Source organism: Pseudorca crassidens, chromosome 11 (genome assembly GCF_039906515.1).
Source record: "Pseudorca crassidens isolate mPseCra1 chromosome 11, mPseCra1.hap1, whole genome shotgun sequence".
Classification (NCBI taxonomy): domain Eukaryota; kingdom Metazoa; phylum Chordata; class Mammalia; order Artiodactyla; family Delphinidae; genus Pseudorca; species Pseudorca crassidens.
In genome coordinates this window covers 47,025,863-47,051,558 of record NC_090306.1, presented here as the reverse complement: position 1 = coordinate 47,051,558, position 25,696 = coordinate 47,025,863, and the positions used below count along the sequence as shown (strand labels likewise).

General features: G+C 56.0%; 1 protein-coding gene and 1 long non-coding RNA gene across 2 annotated transcripts; one reads left to right on the top strand and one right to left on the bottom strand.

Annotated features, from left to right (window-relative positions):
• The first annotated feature begins 3,481 nt into the window (after positions 1-3,481).
• Positions 3,482-24,111, top strand: ITGA5 (integrin subunit alpha 5). Its single transcript, XM_067696833.1, has 30 exons — positions 3,482-3,742; positions 9,953-10,083; positions 11,448-11,563; positions 11,699-11,819; positions 12,027-12,088; positions 12,177-12,222; positions 12,472-12,597; positions 12,834-12,878; positions 13,020-13,063; positions 14,797-14,853; positions 15,044-15,096; positions 15,374-15,582; positions 15,863-16,054; positions 16,276-16,321; positions 16,493-16,594; positions 16,791-16,846; positions 16,982-17,136; positions 17,439-17,576; positions 17,708-17,775; positions 18,123-18,273; positions 18,356-18,448; positions 18,594-18,673; positions 18,812-18,892; positions 19,005-19,110; positions 19,643-19,795; positions 20,704-20,790; positions 20,901-21,014; positions 21,610-21,711; positions 22,265-22,387; positions 23,024-24,111. Exons 1-30 carry the CDS (start codon positions 3,522-3,524, stop codon positions 23,105-23,107), a joined length of 3,162 nt encoding a protein of 1,053 aa, XP_067552934.1. The 5' UTR covers positions 3,482-3,521; the 3' UTR covers positions 23,108-24,111.
• LOC137202017 (uncharacterized) lies at positions 17,571-20,903 on the bottom strand. The gene is made up of 3 exons (XR_010932439.1): positions 20,542-20,903; positions 19,348-19,425; positions 17,571-17,853 (listed from the first exon to the last, which is right to left on the bottom strand). It is a non-coding gene; the product is annotated as an uncharacterized lncRNA (long non-coding RNA).
• Positions 24,112-25,696: the final 1,585 nt, after the last annotated feature.

The window sequence follows — 25,696 nt, the reverse complement described above, 5'->3', positions numbered from 1 at the left end:
TGCATCATATCACATTGAGAATGTTAGATTTGGACCATCCCCAGAGGTAGTGAGAGAAGTCGCTCTGGCCAGAAGCCACTAGCCTGGGGTCTCTGGTGCTCCCAGGTCTTACCAGGCTGCGAAGGTTGAGGGGATTGATACCTGCCTCAGCACACCCACAGCCCATCTGTGTGTGTGAACACACACCAGTTGGGAAGTGTTATTTCAGGAAGACCTCACCCAGCCTATGCCACCCCACCAGGCTTCTTACAGGCCCCACAAGGCTCAAGTCTATTCCCCGAAATCAGGATATCCAGCCTCAGTGCTCTCAGAGTTTCCAGGCATTTGAGAATCTGGAAGAAGCAACCCCAGAGAAATCACACACACACACACACACACACACACACACACACACACACACACACACTTCCATCCTGTTCCCGAGGATTAATGAATTGTGCACCCAATCTTCCCCACCCCCACCCTAGGAACAATGGTCCTATGTTAAATATCTCTGCTCCAGAATCTTCCCGCTGTAGAAACCCAGCCCAGGTTAGAGGACTAGACTAACAGTGCAGTGGGAAAAGCAAGGACTTCGGGATCAGTTGGGATGAAATTTGGATTCTACCTCTGCCCCTTTCTTTGTGTGATCTTGTCTTCGTCACGTCACTCTCTGGGCCTCAGTTTCCTGACAGTAAAATGAGAATCATAATACCTGCAGTGCTGGAGATATTCGGAAGATGAAATGGGATAAAGGCAGGTTAATGGTCAAGCCCAAGGCCAGGCATATAGCATGTGCTAAATAAACTATTATTAATATTCCTCAGCCCTCTCCCATGCCACTGACACTCAGCGTGGCTCCCGGCTTTAAAACTTGCACCTCTACCCTGAACTCCTCTGCGGAAATTCAGTCTCCTAGTTCTAAGCTCCAGCCTTCAGGGCAGGCAGGCTGGTGACAGCAGGAGTCTGGTGAGTGTCCTGCCCTTGCCCTTCACCCCTTCTGCCCCTCTGTCAAGCAGACCGTGATTAATAATAATCAGTCATCACAGCAAATAATTCTTACTGAGCAATGAAGGGACAGAGGGTAGCAGAGAGGTCAGAGCCGAGAGAGAAAACAGAGACACTTGGAGACACACAGACTGGCCAGAGACAAGCTGAGAGATACACAGAGAAAAAGCTGACAGGAGACAGAGCATTTAGTGGGCAGTGGGCTGAGAGGAGAGGGTATTGGGTTTAGAGTCAAAACACTTAGGTTCCAGGCTCACCACTAACTAGCAGCCATGTGACCTTGGACAAGTCAATTCACTTCTCTACACCCATTTCCTCTTCTGAAGGAGAGGGTTGGGCTGATGATCCCTAGGAACCCTCTCCTGGCTGACCTTTCTAGGCCAGCTTCCAGGCCTGGAGGGCTGCCTGAAGCAGCTCCAACTGGGAGGGAACCCCAAGTGCAGGCCTGACCCAGAGCAGAGGAAGGAAGGGCCAGGCAGAGGCAGGCATGGTGAGATGGAAGGCAGGAGGTGTTGGGACCACTGGGAGAGGACTTATAAGGGCAGAGAGAGCCAAGAGAGGAGGGATATTGGGGAGAGTAGAAAAGCCAGCCAGAGAATGACTAAGGGGCTCCCGGTGTAAACAGGAGCGGGGAATGGACAGGGAGGGGGCCTGTTTGACTTGGCCAAGCGGGGTGGGGGGGGGGTGGAGTGGGGAGGAGAACTGGGGCAGGACGCTATGTCCCTTGTCCCTCACCAAGGCTCCTGGGAGGAGCTGAATCACACACCTCCCTCCCTGTATCCCTCCCCACCCCCACCCCAATCTCCCAAATCCTGGGAAAATCTAAAGAGCTTGTGCCTGGGCTGAAACAGGAGAGATTTGGGTTCACACACACATGCTCTGCTGGGTTATACAGCAGTCAGCCCGCAACCTCTTTCCTCCCAGAGAGGGTCTCAGCCCTTGGCTTGAGTAGTTTTCACCTAGAGGTTACCTTCGCGGCAGTGCTGTGCTTAAGATCCTGACCCAGAGATTCTTTGGGTTCCTCGCCTAAGAGGGGGTCAGGACCTGCAGATGTGAGAGTGGGATGGGAGCCAGCACCACTCCACGGTCTGACCAGCTGCCTTCTCCCTTGGGCTGCAGCTGGCTCTGGAGAGGGGCTTTTAAAAAAACAGCTGGGCGATTTGGGACAGGAAGTAGAGTAGTAGAATGAGGAGGAGACTCGTGGCGAAGGAAAGAGCATTGATTCTGAGTCCCCCAAGCCAGAGTGGGGCAGGGGACTGGAGAAGAGAAGGGGCAGGGTTCCGATTCGGGGGATTATTATTCTGGAAGGGGAGGAGTCCTGGAGGAAAAAGACAGGAGGAGGGCTGGAAAGGAGAGGAGGTTAGGAGAGGATCTAGGCCCCTTGGTCCCCCTCCCCCAGACTAAGATAAAGACTAGAATCCTGAAAGGTGATCTCATCACACAGAGCCAGGGCTGGGGGAAGGGATGGGCAGGGGGTCACTGCCTTCTCCTGCTGCAGTCCCTTCCTCTACATCCACAGGGCATCTTGGGAGAATGGGGTCCTGGGTTCCAGCTCCCAGAGCCTAAAGACAATAGAAGCTAAAGGTTGGGCCCCTTTGCAAGACACCACCCCACCCCATCCTACAATTCTCCAGGTCTGTAGGAATCAGGCCAGTTTGATCAAGAAGACACTGAAGGGCCAAAGCAACCCTTTCCCCCTCCCACTACCAGGCTCTTGGTCAACTGCCAGGTTCTAGGAAGGGACTCAGCAGAGGTTTCCATATCCTGCAACCGAGAAAGGGGGAGGCCTGGACCGGAATCCTCCTGGTGAAGTAACCCCAAATTTCTGGACTCCTGGGTTTTCAATTCTAGCAACTTGGGCGGGGGGAGGGGGCAGGGAGCCGAGAGCCGGTGTAGGTCCTCCATCGGATCGGCCTGACTGGGAGCACCCTGTACCTCAACTCCTGAGTCCCAAATCCAGCTGGCTGGAACCCAGGCACCCCATGGCCCCGGAAGGCAAAGGGGGAATCCCAGTTGGCCAGATGCCAGAGGTGTCTCCTCTGCCTTTAGACCCCAAAGCCTCCTCCCTGAATTGGTGAGGGAGACCCCACACACATATTCAGACTCCCTCCGCCCTCCGGAGGTGATTCCTTTCCTCATTAGGAAATTCTCCGCTCCCTTTTTCCGACTCCTTTTCCGAGCGTTTACGTTGTACATCTGGAAAGGAGGCGGGAGGAAGTAGGGGGAAGCAGCGAGAAGGAGGGGGAAGAGCCCAAAGCAGCCCAGTCTGACCCAGTCCAGACAACCGGCCTCCAGCTGGGGCTGGGGCGAGGGAAGTGGAGAGGTGCGTCCCCCCCCACGCCCCTTCGGGGTGGGGGGCGCGGGCTCAGCGTTCCAGGGACCCAGGAATGCCCCCCCGCCCACCCCCCCGGCAGGCGGGGGGAGGGCTCAGCCGGGAGTTTGGCAAACTCCTCCCCGCGTTGAGTCATTCGCCTCTGGGAGGTTTAGGAAGCGGCTCCGGGTCGGTGGCCCCAGGACAGGGAAGAGCGGGTGCTATGGGGAGCCGGACGCCAGGGTCCCCTCTCCTCGCCGTGCAGCTGCGCTGGGGCCCCCGGCGCCGATCCCGGCTGCTGCCGCTGCTGCTGCTGCTGCTGCTGCCGCCGCCGCCCAGGGTCGGGGGCTTCAACTTAGACGCGGAGGCCCCAGCAGTGCTCTCCGGGCCCCCGGGCTCCTTCTTCGGCTTCTCGGTGGAGTTTTACCGGCCGGGGACAGACGGGTGAGTTGAGGAGGGTTGGCGGCGGGCTGGCGGGGTCGGGGGTGCGCGCCTGGAGACAGGGGGCGCGGCTGGAGTCTGGAGGGGACCAAGTCTTGAGTTTGGGAGGCGGAGTTTGGAAGGACGAGGGTTGGAGTTGGGGGCCCTCGCCGGAGTTGGGGGCCCGCGCTGGAGTAGGGAGGGGACAGTGGCCGGCGTGGAGGGTGGCCAGGAGTTTGAGAGCGATCAGCAGGGAGACGTGTGGGGTGGGGAGAGGACACGAAGCTGCAAGCTGGAGGAGTCTGGGCCGGGGTCTTGGGGCCAAGAGAGAGGAGGGCGCGGGAATGGAGAGCAGAGGGTCTCTGGCTGAGATCCGAGAGCTGCCGGGACCGGAGGCGGATGGGGACGGAGAGGGGGCGCGGAGGCCAGGGTGGGCATTTTGGAGCACTGGGGAACCCCGGGACCCCTGGGGGCCATTGTGCGGAGAGAGAACGGGTCGAAGCAGAATGAGCTGTGTGTAGTAAGAAGGGAGTCGGAGGCTGAAGGGGTCCGGAGGTTAAATGGGGGCCAGCCCTCCCCTCCCCCCTCAACTCAGACTGGGAAAGACTCGGGAGGGGGACGGCGGCTCCCTCCCCTCTCTCCTCGGTCTCCTACTCCGCCCGCCACCCCCAATCTCTGTTCAGAAGAGGGGATCCGGGAAGTTGGGGAGAGTCCCGGGACCCTGGTCCTGGGGGGCGCCGGGGCTGGGGGCTGTCTCAGCCAAGGGCGGGGGCTCGGATGTGTCGGGAGGGGTGTGTGTGCGCCCGTGAAGGGGGGTGGGCGGTTTCCCTCTTCCTCTAGCTCTTGGGAGGAAGAGAAAAACTGATTTCCTGTAGCTTGTCGGCTGGAGCTGAGCTGAGACCGGGACTTCTGGGGCTGGGGTCGGAAGCTGGGGAGACGCGGGCTCGCAGGGCCCAAGAGCGTCAGAACACAGGACCTCAGAGACCGGGGAAGTCTCAAAGGAGGATCCCCATTCCCAGCTCAGCAGGGTGACAAGCAGAGCGGACCCTGTGTGCCAGGAAAATGGGGAGCCCACGGGCTTGGGGAAACGAGCTAGGCAACATTAGAACAAGGGTGTTTGTTTAAATGTGGGGGGGGGAGTAAGAGGGGAAGGAAGCTGCTCCTGGGGTGGGACGGGGACTCCCCGGTGCCAGATGCCTGATCCTCCACGATGTCTGGAATAATCCTCTTTCTGCATCTCTGGGCTCTGAGATTGCCACTGCTCCCCACCATCGCCACCAGCACAACCACCCCTGGTATCCAGCTTTGATAGGACCTCTGTCAGAGGTGAGCTGTTCCTACACATGATACAGTTAACTGAGCTCTACTCATTTCCTTTAATTTTTGGAGAAAAGGGGTTAATCTAGGTAATTCACTTGGGGTATGGGGCATATTTCTCCTTTGTCTGGAGGATGGTTAGGCCCCAGCTGTTGGTTCTGGGCTATTCAAGGTCCCCACCCAGCCCCCACCCCACCCCCCTGGCCTCCTGCCCAAACCCCATTGCATCACCCTGGCCTGGAGCTTCTGCCAGGCCCGGCCTCCCCCAGGCCCCTTGCAACTCCTTACCACAAACCTAACGGGGTAGAGAAGGGGGAGGGAGGGAGGGGAAGGGATCCTCCCCCACAATAGGGTATCCAGTTATCTGTATCTTAACCTTCCTCTTATCCCACCCCCACTCCCACCTAACAAGAGTGTCATCTCCCTTTTAAAACACTCCTCTGAAACATCTGGACTTTCACACACTCCCAGTTGGTTCCCTAGGTGTCTGTCTGGCCCCTGGCCTGATCCTAAAGTCCCAAAAGCCCTTTTCTAAAGCAGGACCCAGCAGTCTCTTCCCCTCCCCCTCCCCTCTGCTCATCTCTTCTCCCAAGAGAACCCAGGTGTCCAGCTTGTGCACCTCCCCCTCTCATTTTCTCTCTACAAAGCACTCTTAGAATAGGACTCGGAACATTCCACCTCCCCAGTGACCTCCCTCCCCACCACATCTGGGACTTTCAACCCCTCCTACCTGTGGGGGACAAATGTAGCCCCTCACCTGGGGCCTTTTCTGGAGAGGGAGGGCCTCAGTGTTCTTGGCCCCCTTTATCACCTCTCACTGTGGAAACCGAAACAGCATCAGAGGGCAGGGTAAGCACTAGAGAGGTTACACAGTAGGAAAGGGGCAGGCTTTAAGTCAGGCCAAGCTGGGTGTGCGTCCAGGCCTCACCACTTACTTGTTCTTTGTGTGACCTGGGCTGAGTTACTTAAGACTTAAATACTGGAGCCTGGTCTTCTCATGAAAATCAGACACCTAACTTATGAGGCTGTTCTGAGGACTAAACGAGACAATATATATAAAAATCGCCTGGTCCGTGGAGGGTGATCGGTATGTGGAGGTAGGACTTTTATGAGGTAGCTATTTTCTGTTTCTGGTTCTCTCTTCCCTGGACACCACCTAGTTCTTTGTCTCAGATTTTCACTATTTCTTACTCACTTTTAATATTTGCTTATGGCAGAGATAGTCATAATAGTGCCTCACATTCCTTAGCACTTTCATATCAATTTTTCTGTCGGATCATTACAAAAATCCTTGCCTTAGACAGACGAAGCATTACGGCTCCCATTTTATGCGTGTCTATGAACTGAAGCTTCAGGAATCATAGAAGTTTAGAACTAGAAGTTTGTTTAGGGACCATTCAAGGGCAACCCATCATTTTATGGGTAGAGAATTCAAGTCTTGGAGAGGGCAAGTGACTTGACCCAAGACCTGCGCTTGAAAGGTGCACCAGCCTTAGCCCAGCTCCTTCGCCATGTGGAGCTGCCACAAGTGGAGGCAACTCTTCCTTCCCAGCCAGCCAGGCATTTCCCTCGAGACTACACTGGGGGACCCAGAACCAGGTGTTTCCTCTGGCCTGGCCAGGGCTGCCGTAGGACCTGCAGGAGCTGGGTCCAGTCCACTTGCTACTCTCCACCCCCCGACCTTGTCAGGCCAATAGAGTCAAACAGTAACCATGTATTGAACAGGAACTTGGTTAATCAGAAGCCTGGCTGGGGAGATAGTGGCGAGGAGAGGAGGGAACAAATTGGCAACGGGGTAGACCAGAACAGTGGCCTAGGTATCAGGATTCCTGGCTTCTGTTCTTAGGTTGAGAAGGATTCTAAGTGACCCCAGGACATGTGACTTAATTTCTCTGGGACTTAGTTTCCCCATCTGTACAATGAGGACATGGGACTAGGTCAGCAGTATTTTTTGTTACAGTTTTTTATTTTCTTCCTTCCCTTCTTCCTTTCCTTCTTCCTTCCTTCCTTTCTTTCTTTCAATTCAAATGATATCTTATCAGGGCATTCTATATAAAACAGAGAAAAGGGCTTCCCTGGTGGCGCAGTGGTTGAGAGTCCGCCTGCCGATGCAGGGGACACGGGTTCGTGCCCCGGTCCGGGAGGATCCCGCATGCCGCGGAGCGGCTGGGCCCGTGCGCCATGGCCGCTGAGCCTGCGCGTCCGGAGCCTGTGCTCCGCAACGGGAGAGGCCACAACGGTGAGAGGCCTGCGTACCACAAAAAAGAAAAAAAAAAAAACAGAGAAAAGAGGTTGCTCTGAAAGAAGATGGAGAGGAGTGTCAGGACCGAACTGGCCTCTGCTCACTCCATGTGGCAGCCCTGAGGCATCGACAAGAAAGTCTTCAAACCACGGTGCTGAGGCAGCCTGGGTCTCCAAGAAGCAGCTCTAGAACATCAGAGTTCCGAGGCTTCAAAATAAATTACGGCAATTTATTTCTTCCCTTGGTCTCTATATTTTGGAAGAGTTTATCTGCCAAGCTGCATTTAGGAAGGAATAATTCATTCCTTTTTCCTGTTTTTTTTTTTATCCACCAAAAATTAGAACAAGAAGACGTCTATAGCTGCCAATCAGAGCTTCTGACCAATATGAGATAACTAGGTTCCCCACAGGAGTTGATATAATTCCGGCCCAAAGCAAATACACTTGAGGTTTTAATTAGCCTGGGCTGCCTTATCAGGTAAATGCATGATTTCCGTTAGGCTCTCTGAAATATTGAAAAGAGCCCAAGGACCCTCCATCGTTACCTTCTTGGACCCCTAGTAGGACCCAACTGCTGTAGGATTTAGGAGGCAGGAACCAGGAGTGGGAGAATAAGGATAAGGTATGTGACGTGCCACCCCTGACACTGGGCGCCTCTCTTGGCACGTAGGGGAGGGCACTAGCTACTGGACTGACTTGGAGGAGCTGGGAAGGAAGGGCCACTGCATCCTCAGGTATAAGCCATGGGCGGCACGGGGCAAGTCTGGGTCGGGATCTGTGTCCCTTGCCTGTACCCCAGATCTCCTGAACCTTCACGCAGCCATGGCATATGCCCCTGGCCCACAAGTCTGTGGGCTTTCTAAGCCTTGTAAGGCCTCTTCACCCAGAGGAGGAGGGAGAGGGCATTCCCAAGTGCACACTGAGCTAGTGCCCGGCCCAGAACCCCTGCACCACTGCTGTTTTCTGCGAGAGGCATGCACCCCTCTCTCCTCCCCCAGCCCGGGGGCAATGCAGTCTCTCCCCACCACCAACCTCACCTACTAGGCCTGGCAGCCAACCAGGTCACTGTGCCTCCGAGTAGCCAGCTCCCACCCCCCTACTGAATGTACTGCCTGAGTGAGAGGGGTGGGGCCCAGCAGGCGGGCGGGTGGGAGACAAACGGCGAAGTGAGAGGTTGGAAACAGACAGGAAGCCGCAGGCAGTAAACATTTCCTGTCCCCAGGGTAACCGAGGCTGGCACCCCACCCCCCACCACTCCAGGAACTCTCACTCCAGGCCTCCCTCCTATCCCTCTGGACCCTTTCTTCTCCCATCCTCACCCTCTGGCCCTGCTAGACCACCCTCACTCTCTGCTTCAGCCCCTTGGAGCTGCTCTCTCTGGTGTTCCCATTCCTATTCCTCTTGGACCCCCCACCCCACCCCTACTTGATGTATCTCTTGTCTCCCATCCCGTCACACACACACCCGCTTTTGTGACCTCTACCGTAATCCCTGACTTGGGGACTCCTGGTAAGAAAGGCTAATGAAGGGATCCAAATAGCGGGAAAAGGGTGGGTGTTGGGAGTGCTGAAAGCTGAAAGGGGCCAGAAACCAACAGAGATGGAGAAGCCCAAGATCTGAGATGAGAGAGAGACGGGGGTTCCTAAAACCGAAACCAAGAGAGCAAGCAGTCCTAGGGGCAGAGGGACAGATGGAGAAGCAGTGCCAGAGCCAGTTATGGGAGGAGAGCAGAGGCCAAGGCTGGCGGCTGGCAGGGACACTGGTTCAGTTGCCCCGGCTGCCAGATGCAGCCTCATGGGAGACTCTGGAGGAGAAAGCCCAGAAGGCTGACTACTGCACAGAGGTCTTGGAGGCAAGGGACCCAGAAATGATAGAGGCAGAGCCAGAGGCAGCAAAATTATCCAGGACCTTAGCTGTCACCACCCCATTACATAGGACCCCCAGCAAAGGCAAACTTCTCCTCGTCGTCTCAGGGGGAACGAGGCACTGTGTCCAAAACTAAGACCCAAGAAGACCCGGATCTGAGTTCAGACTCTGACCAATGGTGTATGGGATAGGGGTTCAGAGGCTGAGACAGAGACCCAGCCAGGATGGGGAGGTCCCACCAGAGCGCAGGGTGAGGGCAGGTCCACGCCCAGGCCCAGGGGAACAATTTGCTTTCACCATTCTCCAGTTCCTCTCTCCACTTCTGCCTGGTTTCCAAGACTCACATTTTCCTCTGACATGCCCCAGGGCTGGGCAGCTGGACGCCTGGGTTTTGCCCAGAGAAGGGCTTTGGCTTGGGAGGAGAGGGTATAGGCTAGGTAAGAGGACCCTGGGGTTCTAGGGGCTGCACCTCCAGTCTTGGCAGGTCCATAGAGGAGATAGAGAAGCTCTGGCCCCGGCCTCTTGCCAGAACTGACTCTGGTTCCTCCTTCTAATGACAGGGGAAGGTAGGAGGGGAGAGAGTGGGGGGAGGAGAGAGGCTGTGTTAGTGACAGCGGCACATGGGGACCGCCTGACTCCGGCCTGGGCCTCTGGCATCTGTGGCATCTTCTGAGATATAAATACAACCCGGGGGGGCATCTGTGCCACGCCCACCCAGACCCTGGCCCAGAGGCCTGGGTCCTTCCCGCCTGGGGAGACTGGAGAAGAGCTAGGAGCCCCCCTGAGCTGCCTCTCCTTTCCCCTCCGCAGGGTCAGCGTGCTGGTGGGAGCGCCCAAGGCTAACACCAGCCAGCCGGGAGTGCTGCAGGGCGGTGCCGTCTACCTCTGCCCCTGGGGCACCAGCCCAGCACAGTGCACCCCCATTGAATTTGACAGCAAAGGTAACCCTCTTCGTAGGTCGGGGAGGTTCAGGGAGGGACTAAGGGGTGGGGCTGAGGCTAGGGGGCGGGGCCCGGGCGGGGTCTGGAGCGAGGGGCGGAGCCTGACCAGTTCCCCGGCCACGTGCTCTGAGGCTCTGGGGCTCCAGCTCCGTGCAGCGGTGCAGCGGCTCCCCGTGGCACTCACACCACGTTCCCAATCCAGCCCAGCCCAGCCCAAGGAGGGCGGGCATGATTCAGAAACATGTGGCTCTCATTTTCCTTGAATCACCCACAACTCAGGGAGGCCAGGGCAGTAACACAGACAAAGACAGGGAGAGTCACAGAGCCTATTCGATTCATTTAACTAAGCACTGACTAAGTGATAATGCGTGCCAGGCTCTGTGCTGGTACTGCAGGGGATTGAAACATGATTAAGGCCCCGCCCTCAAGGAGCTTAAGGTCCGGAGTAGATGCAGAGAGGGATGGAAGGAAACAGGCTGAGAAAGAATAATAACAGCAGCTAACGCTTCAAGAGCACTTGCTATATACTGGGCACTGTTGTAAGCACTTTACATATATTAACGCACTTAATCCTTTCAACGATGGCGCGAGGTGTTATTATCCCCATTTTATAGGTGAGGAAACGGGTTAAGTAACTTGACTAAGGTCACACGGCTAGTAGAAGGTGGAGCGAGGACATGAACTTGAGCAGTGTGGCTCCAGAGATAAACTGGGGTGAGGGGACAAAAGAGGAGAGCATCAAAAGATGGAGACGGTGGGGGAGGGGTGGTGTAAGAGCACAAAAGCGACCGATTTCTTTTTAAAACCTGGAAGACGGATGAGAAGCGGAGGAATAAAAAAGGCTGCCCCATAGAGGCAGAGAGGGTTTGGAAGGAGAGAGACAGCCAGACAGACAGATGCGCACACGCACACACGCAGACACGAGGGGCAGAGATTCAGTGACGTGAGAAAGGTCAAGGACATAGAACACGTGCTGCTAGAGACACAGGCCCAGGTACAGACAGAGAAGTGCAGCCAGAGGGTAGCCCTCTCAGGAACTAGCCATTCTTCCCCACCTCACCACAAGCATCCTTGTCCCAGCTGGGTGAGGAGGCAGGCGGACCAGGGGAATGCACCTCTAGAAACCCCAGGTTCTGTGTGTGTGTGCGTGTGCACATGTGTGCACATGGGCTTGTGTGCACGCGTGCAGGGGAAGCTGAGTCAGGCTACAACAGGCAGACTGTAAGGACCTTCCCCACTCCCCCTCCCATGAGTCATGGGCTCAGGGCTTGCAAGTGCTTGGGTGCCCCCAGGCTGAGGGCACGGGCTGCTCTAGGGCTCAGCTGCCCACAGCTGGCATGACTCCCCTTTCTCACTCCCCCAAGGCTCTCGGATCCTGGAGTCCTCACCGCCGTCCAGCCTCGAGGGAGAGGAGCCTGTGGAGTACAAGTCCCTGCAGTGGTTCGGAGCGACGGTGCGAGCCCATGGCTCCTCCATCTTGGTGAGGGCCAGCAGGCTGAGTGGCGTGGTGGGCAGGAGGGGCAATGGTTGCGGTTAGCGGAGCACAGTGGGGGAGGCGGAGAAGAGAGGTCCTGTTGGACTAAACCTGGACCTCCCTCCTCCTGGGCCCTCCCAGGCCTGTGCTCCCCTCTACAGCTGGCGCACCGAGAAGGAGCCGCTGAGCGATCCCGTGGGCACCTGCTACCTCTCCACAGACAACTTCACCCGGATTCTGGAGTATGCGCCGTGCCGCTCAGGTAGGGCAAGAGGGGGCACGAGCCCTGAGTCTGCCTTCTCTGTGAATCCCCACGGTCCCCCGCCCCCCAACAGCCTTGATGCTCACTGTCTGGTCCAGAGAGGTCCTTTCTCTGGCCCCCTCTCCCCTCTCCTTCCCCAAGCTTCCTGCTCTTTCCTGCCTGACCCATCTGTGTGGAGCTCCTTCCCACCACCTTCTCCCCTTGCAGATTTCAGCCAGGCAGCAGGGCAGGGTTACTGCCAAGGGGGCTTCAGTGCCGAGTTCACCAAGGTGAGGAGGGATCTGGGAGGAGAGTGGCTGTGGGTGCCGGATGCAGGGGAATCAGACCAGATGTGGACTCACCTCCTTCCCCCCACAGACTGGGCGTGTGGTCCTGGGCGGACCAGGGAGCTATTTCTGGCAAGGTAAGCCCTTCCTCCTCTATCCCTGCGTCTGTCTCCCGCACCTGGCCTCTTATCCCTCTCCCAGCCCGAGATCACCATCCTTCCCTCCTCTGCCCCCGTCCCAATTCTCCTCTCCCTTTCCTGAGACTTACCCCTCCACAAGCTTCCCGTCCTTGAACCAGACTTCTGAAATCCTACCCAGTCAGCCCCCAGTGCCCCCATCCCTGCCACCTCCTCCTCCAGCCATCCCCTCCTTATCCCCTTCCCCAGGCCAGATCCTGTCCGCCACCCAGGAGCAGATTGCAGAATCCTATTACCCCGGGTACCTGATCAACCCAGTTCGGGGGCAGCTGCAGACTCGCCAGGCCAGTTCCATTTACGATGACAGCTACCTGGGTGAGGGAGCAAACGGGGTGGGAGCTGCAGGGGGAGCACCTCAGGGGCCCCTGTCCTCGCTCACCCCCCCACCCCGCCTCCCTTCTCCCACCCAGGCATCCCCAGCCTCCTGCCCTATGTGTCATGTGGAGGCTGACTACGAAGGCCCAGTAGGGGTGGGGAAGGGATTGAGGATGGGCCAGGACAGAGGGGTCCCCAAAGTAGGAATCCTAATATCCGCCCACCCTGTCTCCTAGGATACTCTGTGGCTGTAGGTGAATTCAGTGGCGATGACACAGAAGGTGAGTGTGTCCCAGGCTGGGGCCAAGGGAGGGGGCAGATGGAGACCCAGGACCCAGAGCCACAGGGACTGAGACACTTACCATTTTTGTCTGACTCCCCTTTCCCTGCCCTTAGCCTACAACTTTCTCTTCCCTCTACAGACTTCATTGCTGGCGTGCCCAAAGGGAACCTCACCTATGGTTACGTAAGGCCCAGCCTGACTCTCCCTCCCTCCTCTGCTCTCCCGTCCCCTGGCTAATCACAGAGAACCATGCATGGCAGTTTGGGGGGGTGAAAAAAGTGGATCAGAACACGGGCTCTTGGGTCAGACCAGTGTTTGAGTTCTGGTACTCACTCTGGATGAATCAATCTGTGATTTATTCCTACCCCACTTCATTCCATAAAAACCTTGAGTCTGCTTAACCTCTCTGAGCCTCATTCTTCTCTTTATAATGGTATAATAATAGTTCTGACCTCACAAGACTCTTGTAAGGATGAAGCGAGATAATGCACGTGAAAGTACTTAGCGAACTGTGCGGCAGTGTACAACTGTAGCTGTTATTATTAGACCATGGCGAGTGCTTTAAAAAGGATATAGATAAGAACGCTATAGGAGTCCATTCAATTACCAACATTTATGAGGGCAAGGTAAGAGATAAGAAGATGAATAAGACATCATACCCCATCTTGTAAGGCGCTTCTAATCAAGTATGTAAGATAAGACACACAAGTGATTGTAATCGAAGGTGCAGCTCCTATTCACGAACCCCTCAGTGCGTCGGGCACTGTCCACTCATGAGTTCTATTCTTCGCAACAAGCTTATCAGGGGAGATATTACCATTCACATTTTACACATGAGAAAGCTGAGGCTCAAAGAGACCAAGTAAGTTGTTTAAGATCACCCAGTTAGTAAGTGGCTGGATAGAGATTTAAAACCAGACCTGTCTTATTCCAAAGTCAGCATTCTTTCTGCACTAGGATAAATTTCAGAAAAGTGGTCAAGATGATATAGCAGTTTAGAGGGAAGAATAACCTCTTTTCTAGGGCAGGGATGGACAGAAAATGTCCTATGAAAGACCAGTGGAGATGAGGAAAGAGAGCATCTGGGCGGGAGCGTGAGAAGAGGCAGGGAAGGAAAGGAAAAAAATGCAAGCCAGTTCAGCACGGGCTGATTGGGCATGAGGAGACTAAAGAGAGGTTGGGCAGAAACAGATAGGTTGGGGCCAGATTCTCCAGGGCGTCAGAGGACCAGCCAAGAAGCTGAGACTGGGCCGTGGCTTCAGGGAACCACCACGGATTTGCAAGCCAGCCGTATCCCTCCTAGACCGGCTCTAGGGCGATCGGTCCCGCTGCCATGGAGGAAGGGTGCTGAGGGGAAGGGAGAGCCCGAGGCAGGGGGAGGCCAGGGGGCTCTCCAGCAGTCCTGGGGGAGGGCTCACACCAGAGGAACAGCTGCAAGACTGGGGAAGAGAAGAGGGAGTCGAGAGCCTCAGGGGACCGGAAGGGCCCATCACTAAGGGGGGCACGTCGGGGGAGCCATGAGTGTTTGTGACTTGGGAGGGCTGGTGGATGTCCTTCAGCTAATAATTATTGAGTGTCAGCTGCTCACCAAGCACTACTTTAGGCTCTGAGGAGAAAGCAAAAAACAAAACAAGGCTCCTGCCCTCACTTATCTGACACTCTAGTAGGTAGACAGGCACAACAGAGAGATAAGTACGAAATCTGTCAGTAGTAGTTGATAAGTGACATGGAGGAAAATAATGAAGTCTCCCTGGGATGGAGCTACCCAATATAGAGATGGGAATGTGAGGCAAAGCAAAGGAGGGAACTAGGAGACAAGTGATCTATGTCTTCAAGGAATGCCTGCCCCTGGGTATCCTGTACCCATGGGATGGTCTGGGGGTCTGGGACCAATGGGTATATCTCCTCGTCCCCAGGTCACCATCCTTAATGGCTCAGACATCCGGTCCCTCTACAACTTCTCAGGGGAACAGGTGAGGACACCTTCTCCCCCCCCCACACACACACACAACCCAGCTTGGCCCTTTGCCAACCAAGCCCCTGCCCTGAGCCCATAAGCTCAGCCCAGCTTCTCAGGCTCCCTGGAGTCCCTGATTTCCCCTCATAGCCCTTGTTGATTGACCCCCTAGTTCTGACCCACTGCTGCCCTTCTGTCCCTCCCAGATGGCCTCCTACTTTGGCTATGCAGTGGCTGCCACAGACATCAATGGGGACGGGTGAGTAGTGGGAAAGGGGCACAGCACAGGACGAGGAGTAGGGACGGGACAGAAAAACGCAAGGAGAGTTTTTCTCTGCATTCTCCTCCTCCTGCCTGCATTCCCTAGGCTCAGGGGCAAAGAGAGAGCTGAGAACCAAAGACCAGAAGACCTCAGGTCTCTCACTTGGGTGGGAAGGAGCCCGGATCCAAGAGGCCTGGGATTTCCTGGCTCTGGGATTGAGGAGGGGACATGGCAAGGCAGGGCCTCAGGATAACTGCGTTTCCCGTACCCTCAGGCTGGACGACTTGCTGGTAGGGGCGCCCCTGCTCATGGAGCGGACAGCCGACGGGCGGCCGCAGGAGGTGGGCAGGGTCTACGTCTACCTGCAGCGGCCGGCCGGCATGGAGCCTGTGCCCACCCTTACCCTCACTGGCCATGATGAGTTTGGTCGATTCGGCAGTTCCCTGACCCCCCTGGGGGACCTGGACCAGGATGGCTACAATGGTAAGCACCGTGGGCTCAAGTTGCTGAGGAGGAGTGGGGGCCTGAGTCAGAAGGGATTTGGGGAGAGATGGCTGTCAGATAAGATACCCAAGACCCCCAGTGACTCCTCCAGGAGGTGTGTGGATTTTAATCCCAATGTCTGGATCTTGGGGCTTGAAGAGGTTAGAATACTGGGAATGACAGATGGGGAAAATAGGATCCCGGGTTCTGGGGTCCGATGGTAGAGATTTAACTCCTGGATTCCTGGCCTGCTGACTGCTGTGTGTTGTGTGTCTTGCAGATGTAGCCGTTGGGGCTGCCTTTGGTGGGGAGAACCAGCAGGGAGTGGTGTTTGTATTCCCTGGGGGCCCAGGGGGCCTGGCCTCTAAGCCTTCCCAGGTCCTGCTGCCCCTGTGGGCAGCTGGCCACACGCCGGACTTCTTTGGCTCTGCCCTTCGAGGAGGCCGAGACCTGGATGGCAACGGATACCCTGGTGAGTTGTGCCAGCGGCCCCTTTCACCTTAGAATTCCCTGGTCTCAGAACCCTAGCCCCTCTAATGCACTTTCCTAAGCTCCTGGGTGCAGTTCTAGGATGATGCCACCAGATGGCGGTGTCCCCTCACTTCGGCCTCCTTGAACAATGCAACTGGAAGGGGTTGGGAAGGATTCTGATTTGGGGCTTGCTGTAAGGGGTAGTTTCTTGACTTCTTGCAGATCTGATTGTGGGGTCCTTTGGTGTAGACAAGGCTGTGGTGTACAGGTATGAACTTGGGCAGGGGGCAGCCTGGGAGACGTGGGAACTGGGGGATTTCTCAACAGGGCCGAGTTTGGGGAAGTGCACAGACTGGGATCCTGGGGCTTGGGCGTCAGCTTCCTGTGCCCAGATTCCTGAGCAGTCTTAGTTCTTTGACCCCACACCCACTCTTGGCAGGGGTCGCCCCATCGTGTCTGCCAGTGCCTCCCTCACCATCTTTCCCGCCATGTTCAACCCAGAGGAGCATAGCTGCAGCTTGGGGGGGAACCCTGCGTCTTGGTGAGTGGGGTGCCCAGGAGACTGCGGGGATGGAGTCTGGGGGTGTTTCATCTGTGCCTGGAAGTGGGGAGGGAGACCAGGTCTTTGAAAGTGGACAAATGGGACTGTCCCAGTCTGGGTCTGTCTGGGAGGCAGGTAGGGAATAGGATGCCTGTTCCAGTTGGATACACCAGCTTTCCCTTTGGTCTTCCTCCAGCATCAATCTCAGCTTCTGCCTCAATGCTTCTGGAAAACACGTTCCTGACTCCATCGGTGAGGGAGAGACTGCCTGAACCTTTCAGGCACTGGGATGGGGATGGAGGGGCTGGGGACTCGGGGACCTCTTATCTCTCTGGATAGATTAGAAGGGAGGGGCAGATGCTCATTAACGTATGTGCCTGGCTGCAGGCTTCACGGTGGAGCTCCAGTTGGACTGGCAGAAGCAGAAGGGTGGAGCGCGGCGGGCACTGTTCCTGGCCTCCCGACAGGCCACCCTGACCCAGACCCTGCTCATCCAGAACGGGGCTCGGGAGGATTGCAGAGAGATGAAGATCTACCTCAGGGTATGGGCCCGGGGGCAGGGTCGGGACTGGCCTGGGAAGAGTGGCCACGTAGAACTGGGTGCCCCTCATGAAGGGAAAGAGACAGGGAGATTCCAATGAAGGGCCTGGGACTTTGGGAGGCTGGGGAAGGGGGCCCTTCTGTTGGAGGGGCTGGGAACCAGGCTGCCTCTGAAGCAATGAGCATGGTCAAGTTTGGACACCTGAATTCTGGAGGGTCCTGAGTGGACAGAGGGAGATGTGAGAGGATGAGGACCAAGTCCCCTGTGTCCCCTGAATCTGTGAACCCTCTCCCCCGGCCCCAGAACGAGTCAGAGTTTCGAGACAAACTCTCCCCGATTCACATCGCCCTCAACTTCTCCCTGGACCCCCAAGCCCCTGTGGACAGCCACGGCCTTCGGCCAGTCCTACACTACCAGAGCAAGAGCCGCATAGAGGACAAGGTGAGGGCAGGGTGGGGAGACGGGCCGGGAGGAGAGGGGCCTGGGCCGCTAGGGGTGGGGCCCTGGAGCGGGGAGCCGACAGCTTAGAAGGGGGTCGCAACTCCCCCTCTCAAGGCTGCCCTGCTTCCCAGGCTCAGATCTTGCTGGACTGTGGAGAAGACAATATCTGTGTGCCAGACCTACAGCTGGAAGTGTTTGGGTAAGTGAAGGCTGACGTCAAGCTGGGGGGTTCCAGATGCCAAGGTCTCCTAGCAGAACACATGGAGCTTGGAAGCACCTGGCATGTGAAAAAGTAGAATAGGAACGTATTAGCTGGCTGTGTGACCCTGGGAAATTATGCAACTTCCTCATCTGTATAGTGAGAATAAGAGCATCTATTTCTCTGGCTTTGGGGAAGGATTAAATGAACTAATCTACATAAAGCATCTAGCCTAGTGCCTGCCATAGAGTTGGAACTCAGTAAACGGTGTCTATTATTGTTATGGCCCATTGTCTTGGTTTGCGGATTAATTCCCCAGTGTCCCTGACCCTGTGTGTCCCCTCCAGGGAGCAGAACCACGTGTACCTGGGCGACAAGAACTCTCTGAACCTCACTTTCCATGCCCAGAATGTGGGTGAGGGCGGCGCCTACGAGGCAGAGCTTCGCGTCACGGCCCCTCCAGAGGCTGAGTACTCAGGACTCGTCAGACACCCAGGGGTGAGAGGGGACTCTTAGGCAGGGCTTGGGAGATCCTGCCACAGGGACACCAGAGCCTTACCTGCACCCACCCCACCTCCAGAACTTCTCCAGCCTGAGCTGTGACTACTTTGCTGTGAACCAGAGCCGCCTGCTGGTGTGTGACCTGGGCAACCCCATGAAGGCGGGAGCCAGTGTAAGTCTGGGACAGGAGAGAGGACCCAAGGGAAAGTGACCGGCTCATCCTGAGAAGAGCTGTGGGATAGGGAAGGAGGGCTGCAATTGGGATTTGGCAGACGCCCAGTCTAACAGCCCCCTTGTCCTCCCTCCCTGTCCTCCAGCTCTGGGGTGGCCTTCGGTTCACAGTCCCGCACCTCAGGGACATGAAGAAAACCATCCAGTTTGACTTCCAGATCCTCAGGTAGGGAGTGGGTGGGGCCAGGCTGAGGCTGAGTTGGGGGCGGGGCCGAGGAGGGTGGGGCAGGGGCGGAGTCTGGTGCAGGTGAAATTCTTCCTAGCTGGGCTCCAGCACCACCTGAGTCTCTCCTCCATCCCACAGCAAGAATCTCAACAACTCTCAAAGCGAAGTGGTTTCCTTCCAGCTCTCTGTGGAAGCTCAGGCCCAGGTCTCCCTTAACGGGTCAGTTCTCCGGGCAAAATGGGGCTCTCTGGGAGGCAAGATGGACTTCTAGGAAAGGATGCACATGGGATGGGGTACCTTCCACTGTCCTCTAAACCACCCTCCTCTTTAGTGTCTCCAAGCCCGAGGCAGTGCTATTCCCTGTGACCGACTGGCATCCCCGAGACCAGCCGCAGGAGGAGGGGGACGTGGGCCCTGCTGTCCATCATGTGTATGAGGTGAGGAGGGACAGAGGCAGGGAGGCCCTGGTCCCCAGGTGTGCTACTGGGAGTGGAGGGCCGGACTAGAATGAATGACAGGCAAGGAGGAGCTGTATGAGTGACAGATGGCTGGGACCAGCCTGAGGGATTGAGAGCAAGAGAGGGGGAGTGGGGAGTGAGAGAGAAAGTCCTGGGCAGGATCAGTGTGAGAGACTGGCCAGCTGAGCAACTTAGAAGGGAAGGATGGGGACTTACCTGGTGGTCCGGTGATTAGGACTCCACGCTTCCACTGCAGGCGGCACGGGTTCAATCCCTAGTTGGGGAGCTAAGTTCCTGCAAAAAAAGAAAAAAAAAAGTGGTGGGGGAAGGATGGAGCCGCCTCCTCCAGGAGGCTTGGCTGGGGAGGATTTCGCCTCTGCCCGTTGATTTCCTCCCTCGCTCCTGAGATGGGAGACTCGCAGCAGGCATGAGCGGGCCACCAGGACCTGGGTTGCAACAGGGCAGAATCACTGCCTCCCTTCCCATGATCACCGTGCCCTCCTCTCCTCAGCTCATCAACCTGGGCCCCAGCTCCATTAGCCGGGGCGTGCTGGAGCTCAGCTGTCCCCAGGCTCTGGAAGGTCAGCAGCTCCTCTACGTGACCAGGGTCACAGGACTCAGCAACTGCACCACCAGTCACCCCCCCAACCCACAGGGCCTAGAGGTGAGGGGCCTGGGGACTGGCCTGGGGGTGAGGGGACCAAGTCGAGGGTGGTTGGGGAAAGTCCCCGGGAAACTAGAAGAGCCAAGTAGGGTGTGCCTGGAGCTAGGACTTAGGCCACTGGAAGGGGGTCCGAAGGCCCACAGACACCTTGAGACCCTGGGAGGGGAAAAGACTGTTTTATGCACTGCCCTTCTGTCTTTCTGCCTGAAGTATCCTTCCCTGACGTCTTGCCCTGGCGTACTCCTAGGGCCCAGCTCGGCACCACCACCTCCGGAAAGCCTTCCTCAGAGCCGCTCGCCTGGGCCCCAGTGCCTGTTTTAAAGCTCGTTTACACATAAACAACAATGCACTGAGCCACGTTACAGGCTCAGGAAAGATCGCACCAAACAAAACTCACAAGGCCCCCACTCTCATGGGGTTTATGTTTTAGTGGAGGGTAGGAGACAATAAAAATTAAAAAGAGAGAGAGAGAGAGAAACAGGTATTGAGAAGTGTTGAGAGTGCAGTGCTAAAATGCTGGGGCAGGGCAGGGCCCGGCTGGGAGCCTGTTTGAGTCATCAGGGAAAACCTCTTGAGGAGAGAACAGGTGAATTGAGGCATGAAAGGCAAGGGTGAACCTGTGTGTGAAGACTCGAGAAAGCATTCCAAGCAGAGGGGACAGCCGGGGCAAAGGCCCCAAGGCAGGCACGGGGCCCTAATTATCTATTGACATCTCCTCCTTGTAAACTCCAAGGATCAAGTCTCACCCGTTTCGGTATTTCAGTGCTGAGGTCGGTGCCTTGCCACAGGAGGTGGTCAGTTGTATGGGTGGAAGACCAGGTCGAAGCTGCTCTGGACCCCAGAGGCAGGCTGACTTAGAGGCTGTAATGAGGTGAGAGAGGCAGCTAATGGTCCCTTTCCTCTTCCAGTTGGATCCCGAGGGTTCCCAGCACCACCGGCTGCAAAGACGGGATGCTCCAGGCCGGAGCCCTGCCTCCTCAGGGCCTCAGATCCTGGTAAGTCCTCCTGGAAATGAGGTCTGGGTCGAAGCGTTGAGTATCTGTTTGCATCCTCAGAGCCACCAGCAGGGCGGAACGCCGCATTCAAGCCTCCGCTTTCTTCCCAGAAATGCCCGGAGGCCGAGTGTTTCCGGCTGCGCTGCGAGCTGGGGCCACTGCACCGGCAAGAGAGCCGAAGTCTGCTACTCCATTTCCGCGTCTGGGCCAAGACCTTCCTCCAGGTGAGGGAGCCTCACCTCAGTCCTGACCTCCGACCTTCGGGCCTGCCTGGACTGACGCTCCTTTCCCCACTGCCCTAGCCACCCGCTTTGGTGACTGGGACCCAGGCAGCCGCGCTCCCCTCCCTCACCCTTGTTTGGACAGGGCTGTGTGTCCTTGGCGCCACCTAGTGGCCACATTGGGACCGACAGCTTCCCTTTCCTGGCCCATTCAGAGGAGGGAGGGCGGGAGGGAGACCAGTGGCAGAGAATGATAGAAAACAGAGACGAAGACATATCCATCACAGAGAGGCAAGCAGATGTAGGAACAGTAGAGAGCAGTCATTTATTGAGTGCATCCTATAGGCCAGGCATCATCCTGGGTGCTTCACCCATATTCATGATTCCAAAACAATGCTTTTTCTATTGAACATGCTGTCATCTAACTGTGACTCTTCAGTTACACATTTATTATCTCACATAAGGAACACAGAGAGAGATTCAGAAGAGAATGATTCCAAAATAGGGAAAGATCATAACCAGAGCCAGACCATGGGGAGCCCAGTGACCTCCTAGATACCATACGAGGCCACCCTGAACACCTTTCCACCACCCACAGAGGGAACACCAGCCATTTAGTCTGCAGTGTGAGGCTGTGTATGAAGCCCTGAAGATGCCCTACCGAATCCTGCCTCGGCAGCTTCCCCGAAAGGAACTGCAGGTGAGTCCCGGGCCAGAGGTCTGGGCCAAGGAAGATGGAGTGCTGGGCCTGGCGCTAGCACTGGGATGCGACGGGGGCTGGTCTGATTATGGTGACAAATATTGATTGAGCATCTACTGTGTGCCAGGCACTGTGCTAGGTCCTGGGAATACAGTGATAAGCAAGATGGACAGGGCAGTGAGAAGACAGTGTGACAAGTGCCAGCATGTTTATGGGAACACATCATAGGGACACTCGAACACAGGCTTGCAGAGTCAGGGAAGGCTTCCTGGAAGAAGTGATGTTTAAGCAAAACCTGAAGGATAAATAGGATCTACCGGGCTAACCAGTCAGGAAAGGAATGTTCTCTGGGGAGAGGGAACGAGCAGGTGTGAAAGCCCAAAAGTAAGAGACAATAATGCACATTGTAGGAATTTGAATTTTGAAGATCAGAATTCTGTTAGCCCAAGACGGAAGGGGAAAGGTGGGTCTAGGTCCAGTGGCAAGTGGGAGCCAAGTGTAGGGTGGGAAGGACTAACGGCTTTTCAGCGACCTCTCCTGACCTGCTCCCCAGGTGGCCACAGCCGTGCAGTGGATCAAGGCGGAAGGCAGCCACAGCGTCCCGCTCTGGATCATTATCCTAGCCGTCCTCGTTGGCCTCCTGCTCCTAGGTCTGCTCATCTATATCCTCTACAAGGTCAGCCACATCCTACCTGACCTGGCCTCTCTCTCACCAGGTTCTGCCCTTGAGGCAGCACAGTCCCAAGCGTCTGCCTCCAGACCAGTTCTCCAGCCACATGTCCCCACCTCTCCCTGGCCACAGGCATCCCGTCTGGACACTGCCTATGGGATCCTTTCCTTCATTCTACAGCCCCTAGCTTAGAAAAAGTTCTCTTGACTCAAGCTGATAAGTTTATTTCTACTTTCAAAATCAGTGTTACTCCCAAGTGGCCAGTATGTGGCATTTGTGCTGTCACTTCCTCCAGAAAGCCATGGCAGCCGTCACTGATCGTTCATACCCTAGAAGTAGCCTCAGAACCCTTCTCGAGAGGCAGCCACTCCTAGGCAATGAGACTTAGAACTTGACTTCACACCTATGTGCCGTCTCTGGCTGAACTGGGGGCATTCTTATGGCACCAAAGCACCCCCAACCTTAGCCCTCTTAACCCACTGGACCTCTTGGAGAGGTGGTCTTAACAGCCTGAATTTGGGCCACTTTTGCAAGATGGGGAGATTGGAAGCACTAGAGTCATCTTCATCCCGCCTTGGGATAAGATCTGCGGAGAAAGGGGAACCAGAGTAACTCAACTCTCCCTCCTTTTCCCCTCATTAGCTCGGATTCTTCAAACGCTCCCTCCCATACGGCACCGCCATGGAAAAAGCTCAGCTCAAGCCTCCAGCCACCTCTGATGCCTGACTTCTCCTGATCCCAGACTCCCAATCCTGAAGGTCCAGTCCCCCCACCCTCAGTCTACTGACGGGGAGGGGGCTGGGTGCTTCCTGAAGGTGCTGAGGGCCAGGGAGAAGCTCCTCTCCCCAGCCCAGAGACATACTTGAAGGGCCAGAGCCGGGAGGTGTGGAGCTGGGGATCCCCTCCCCCCATGCACTGTGAAGGACCCTCGTTTACACATGCCCTCCTCATGGATGGGGGAACTCAGATCCAGGGACAGAGGCCCCAGCCTCCCTGCAGCCTTTGCATTTTGGAGAGTTTCCTGAAAACAACTTGGAACCAGAACTGGGGGATCCAATCCCAGTTCTCCGGCTCAGACGTGCCACCAGGACTTCCTGTCCAGCTCCAGCCTGCAAAGATCTGTCCTCAGCCCTGCCAGAAGCCCCCAGCTAAGAACCTGGAACCTGGGGAGCGAGACATGGCAGCTCTGGACAGCCCCCACCCCGGTGGGCCAACAAGGAACAATAACCATGGATGGTGCCCCAGGCCCCGCTCAGGACAGATCCCACACCAGGATCCACGCTGGCCCAGAACCAGCTGCAAGGGGAATCAGAACTCTAACAGGGCCAGATCGAACCTGGGGCCTGGGGTTGATCTGGGACCCAGACTCAGACATTGGTGACGTAACTAGGCAGATCCAGGACTACATTTGAGCCTGCTCCAGACCTGGGCCTGGAGGCCCAATCCACCTCTGACTCAGGAGAAGTCAGGAATTGCCCAGGACCCTGAAGGGGCCACGATGGCAACAGATCTGGAACCTTAACACTGGCCGGACACAGGCCCTACTAGTCCCCTGGAGAAAGGGGGAGCCCGCTGCCCCCGGCCTGCAGGATCTGGGTTCTGCCCGCCAGCTGCACTGACGCTGCCCCTCCTCTCCCTGCCCAACCCTCCCTTCACCTTGGCTCCGGACACCCGGGACTTATTTAAACTCTGTTGCAAGTGCAATAAACCCGGCCCGGTGCCCCCACTGACCAGAGCTGGAATCTGTCCTATCCCCACTCTTTCCAGAACTTTCCTGGAACCAGACCGCTTGGTGGGTAGGAAATGTTTGTGTTTCTTGCAGCTTCTTTCCACTGGGAGCCAAGAGTATGACCCCCAGCAACTGTGGAACTAGTTTGGGGGTTCCCTTTTCTTAAGTGAAAGAGATGATGGAAGGGGTGAAAGAAAGGCTTGACTCTTCTGCTCATCACCCAGCCCCCGCCAGATCTGGCCCCAGCACCTCCAGGAGAGAAGGGAGCGGAATCCCTTCTCTTTGGGTTTGAGGGTTAGGGAAGAATACAAAGGGGGAGGTCCAAGTTGAAGGTGGGGGACCATGGTCCAGAGACTCACCTGGGCTTTCCTAAATCAAAATAATGAAATGGGTTTCGAGAAAAGGCCGCAGAACTAAATCAGAAGAAAGCCAGCTGGGTTTTTGTTTTGTTTTCATTGCCCATTGTATTCTGGTGCATAGAGGGAGTGTTAAATAGTTTACATACAGTATCTCATTTAATTTGATAGAAATTAAATGTGTGAAGTAGGTACAATTAACCCCATTTACACAAGGGGAAATTGAGGTCCAGAGAAGTTATGTAACTTGCCCAAGGTCACAGACTCAAATTCAGCCTTGCCTGACTGTGAAAGCCCTCATGCTTAACCAACATGGCCTTGAGGTCTTTGAAGAGAAACCAGAGTGAGGGAACCCCTCAGGATCCCCTGTCTCCTCTAGGACTGTCCTAATATCCAGGAAGAGGACAGAGAGGGGTGCTGAAATGCTAGCGGGATCGTTAGAGGCAAAGATGTTCATGTCCTGCTAAACCAGAGTTCAGCCACCAGAGGGCAGCATAGCCACAAATTCATGGGAATTTGGGGAGGGGAGGAAATGAGGTCCTCCTCACCTTTCTTCCCCCATCAACAGGGCTATTCTTATTAACTTAGGCTCCTGCCTATCAGTACCCACGTGATCTCAAAAATATCTCTCCTAGGAGGCCAAGCCCGCTCCACACTCCAATCTGTGACGTCTTGATAATTCTGTAACTTGGGAACTTCTTCCCAGAACCCATAAATGAAGAGGGACTGACAGGCAGGGTGAGACCTGACGAGGCAAAGAGACACGCAGTATTTCCGAGGATGACAGCTGTGGCATAACAAAGCACTGGGAATTCTCCAGGAAGGAAATCCCATACTCGCCCTCTCGGGGGATGGGTGGGAATGGCATCAGCCGAACTCCAGGGGCCAAATCTGAGATTTCTTATACGATTATGAGGAGGAAATGAGGAGGGGAAGTGGGCTGTGAGTACTGGGCTAGTATCATGGGTGTGTCTGTATAGCGCCTGTACCTCTGAGTCTCAGAGAGTGACAAGGTCTCTCCCGAGGATGCACAAAACAAGATGAGAATTCCTTGGGCTCAGCAATGCTGCAGATGTAACCCAGCACCAGCCTCTCTGTCCCTGAACTGTAATTCTCAGGCTCTGGTCTGTTTCCCCTTCCCAATCTCCCAGCCCCTCCAGAGCCTGTGTGCCTCCCATCTTGAGACTTGAGTGATGCAAAGGGACAAGAGGGGAAGGGGAAGTCCTGAGT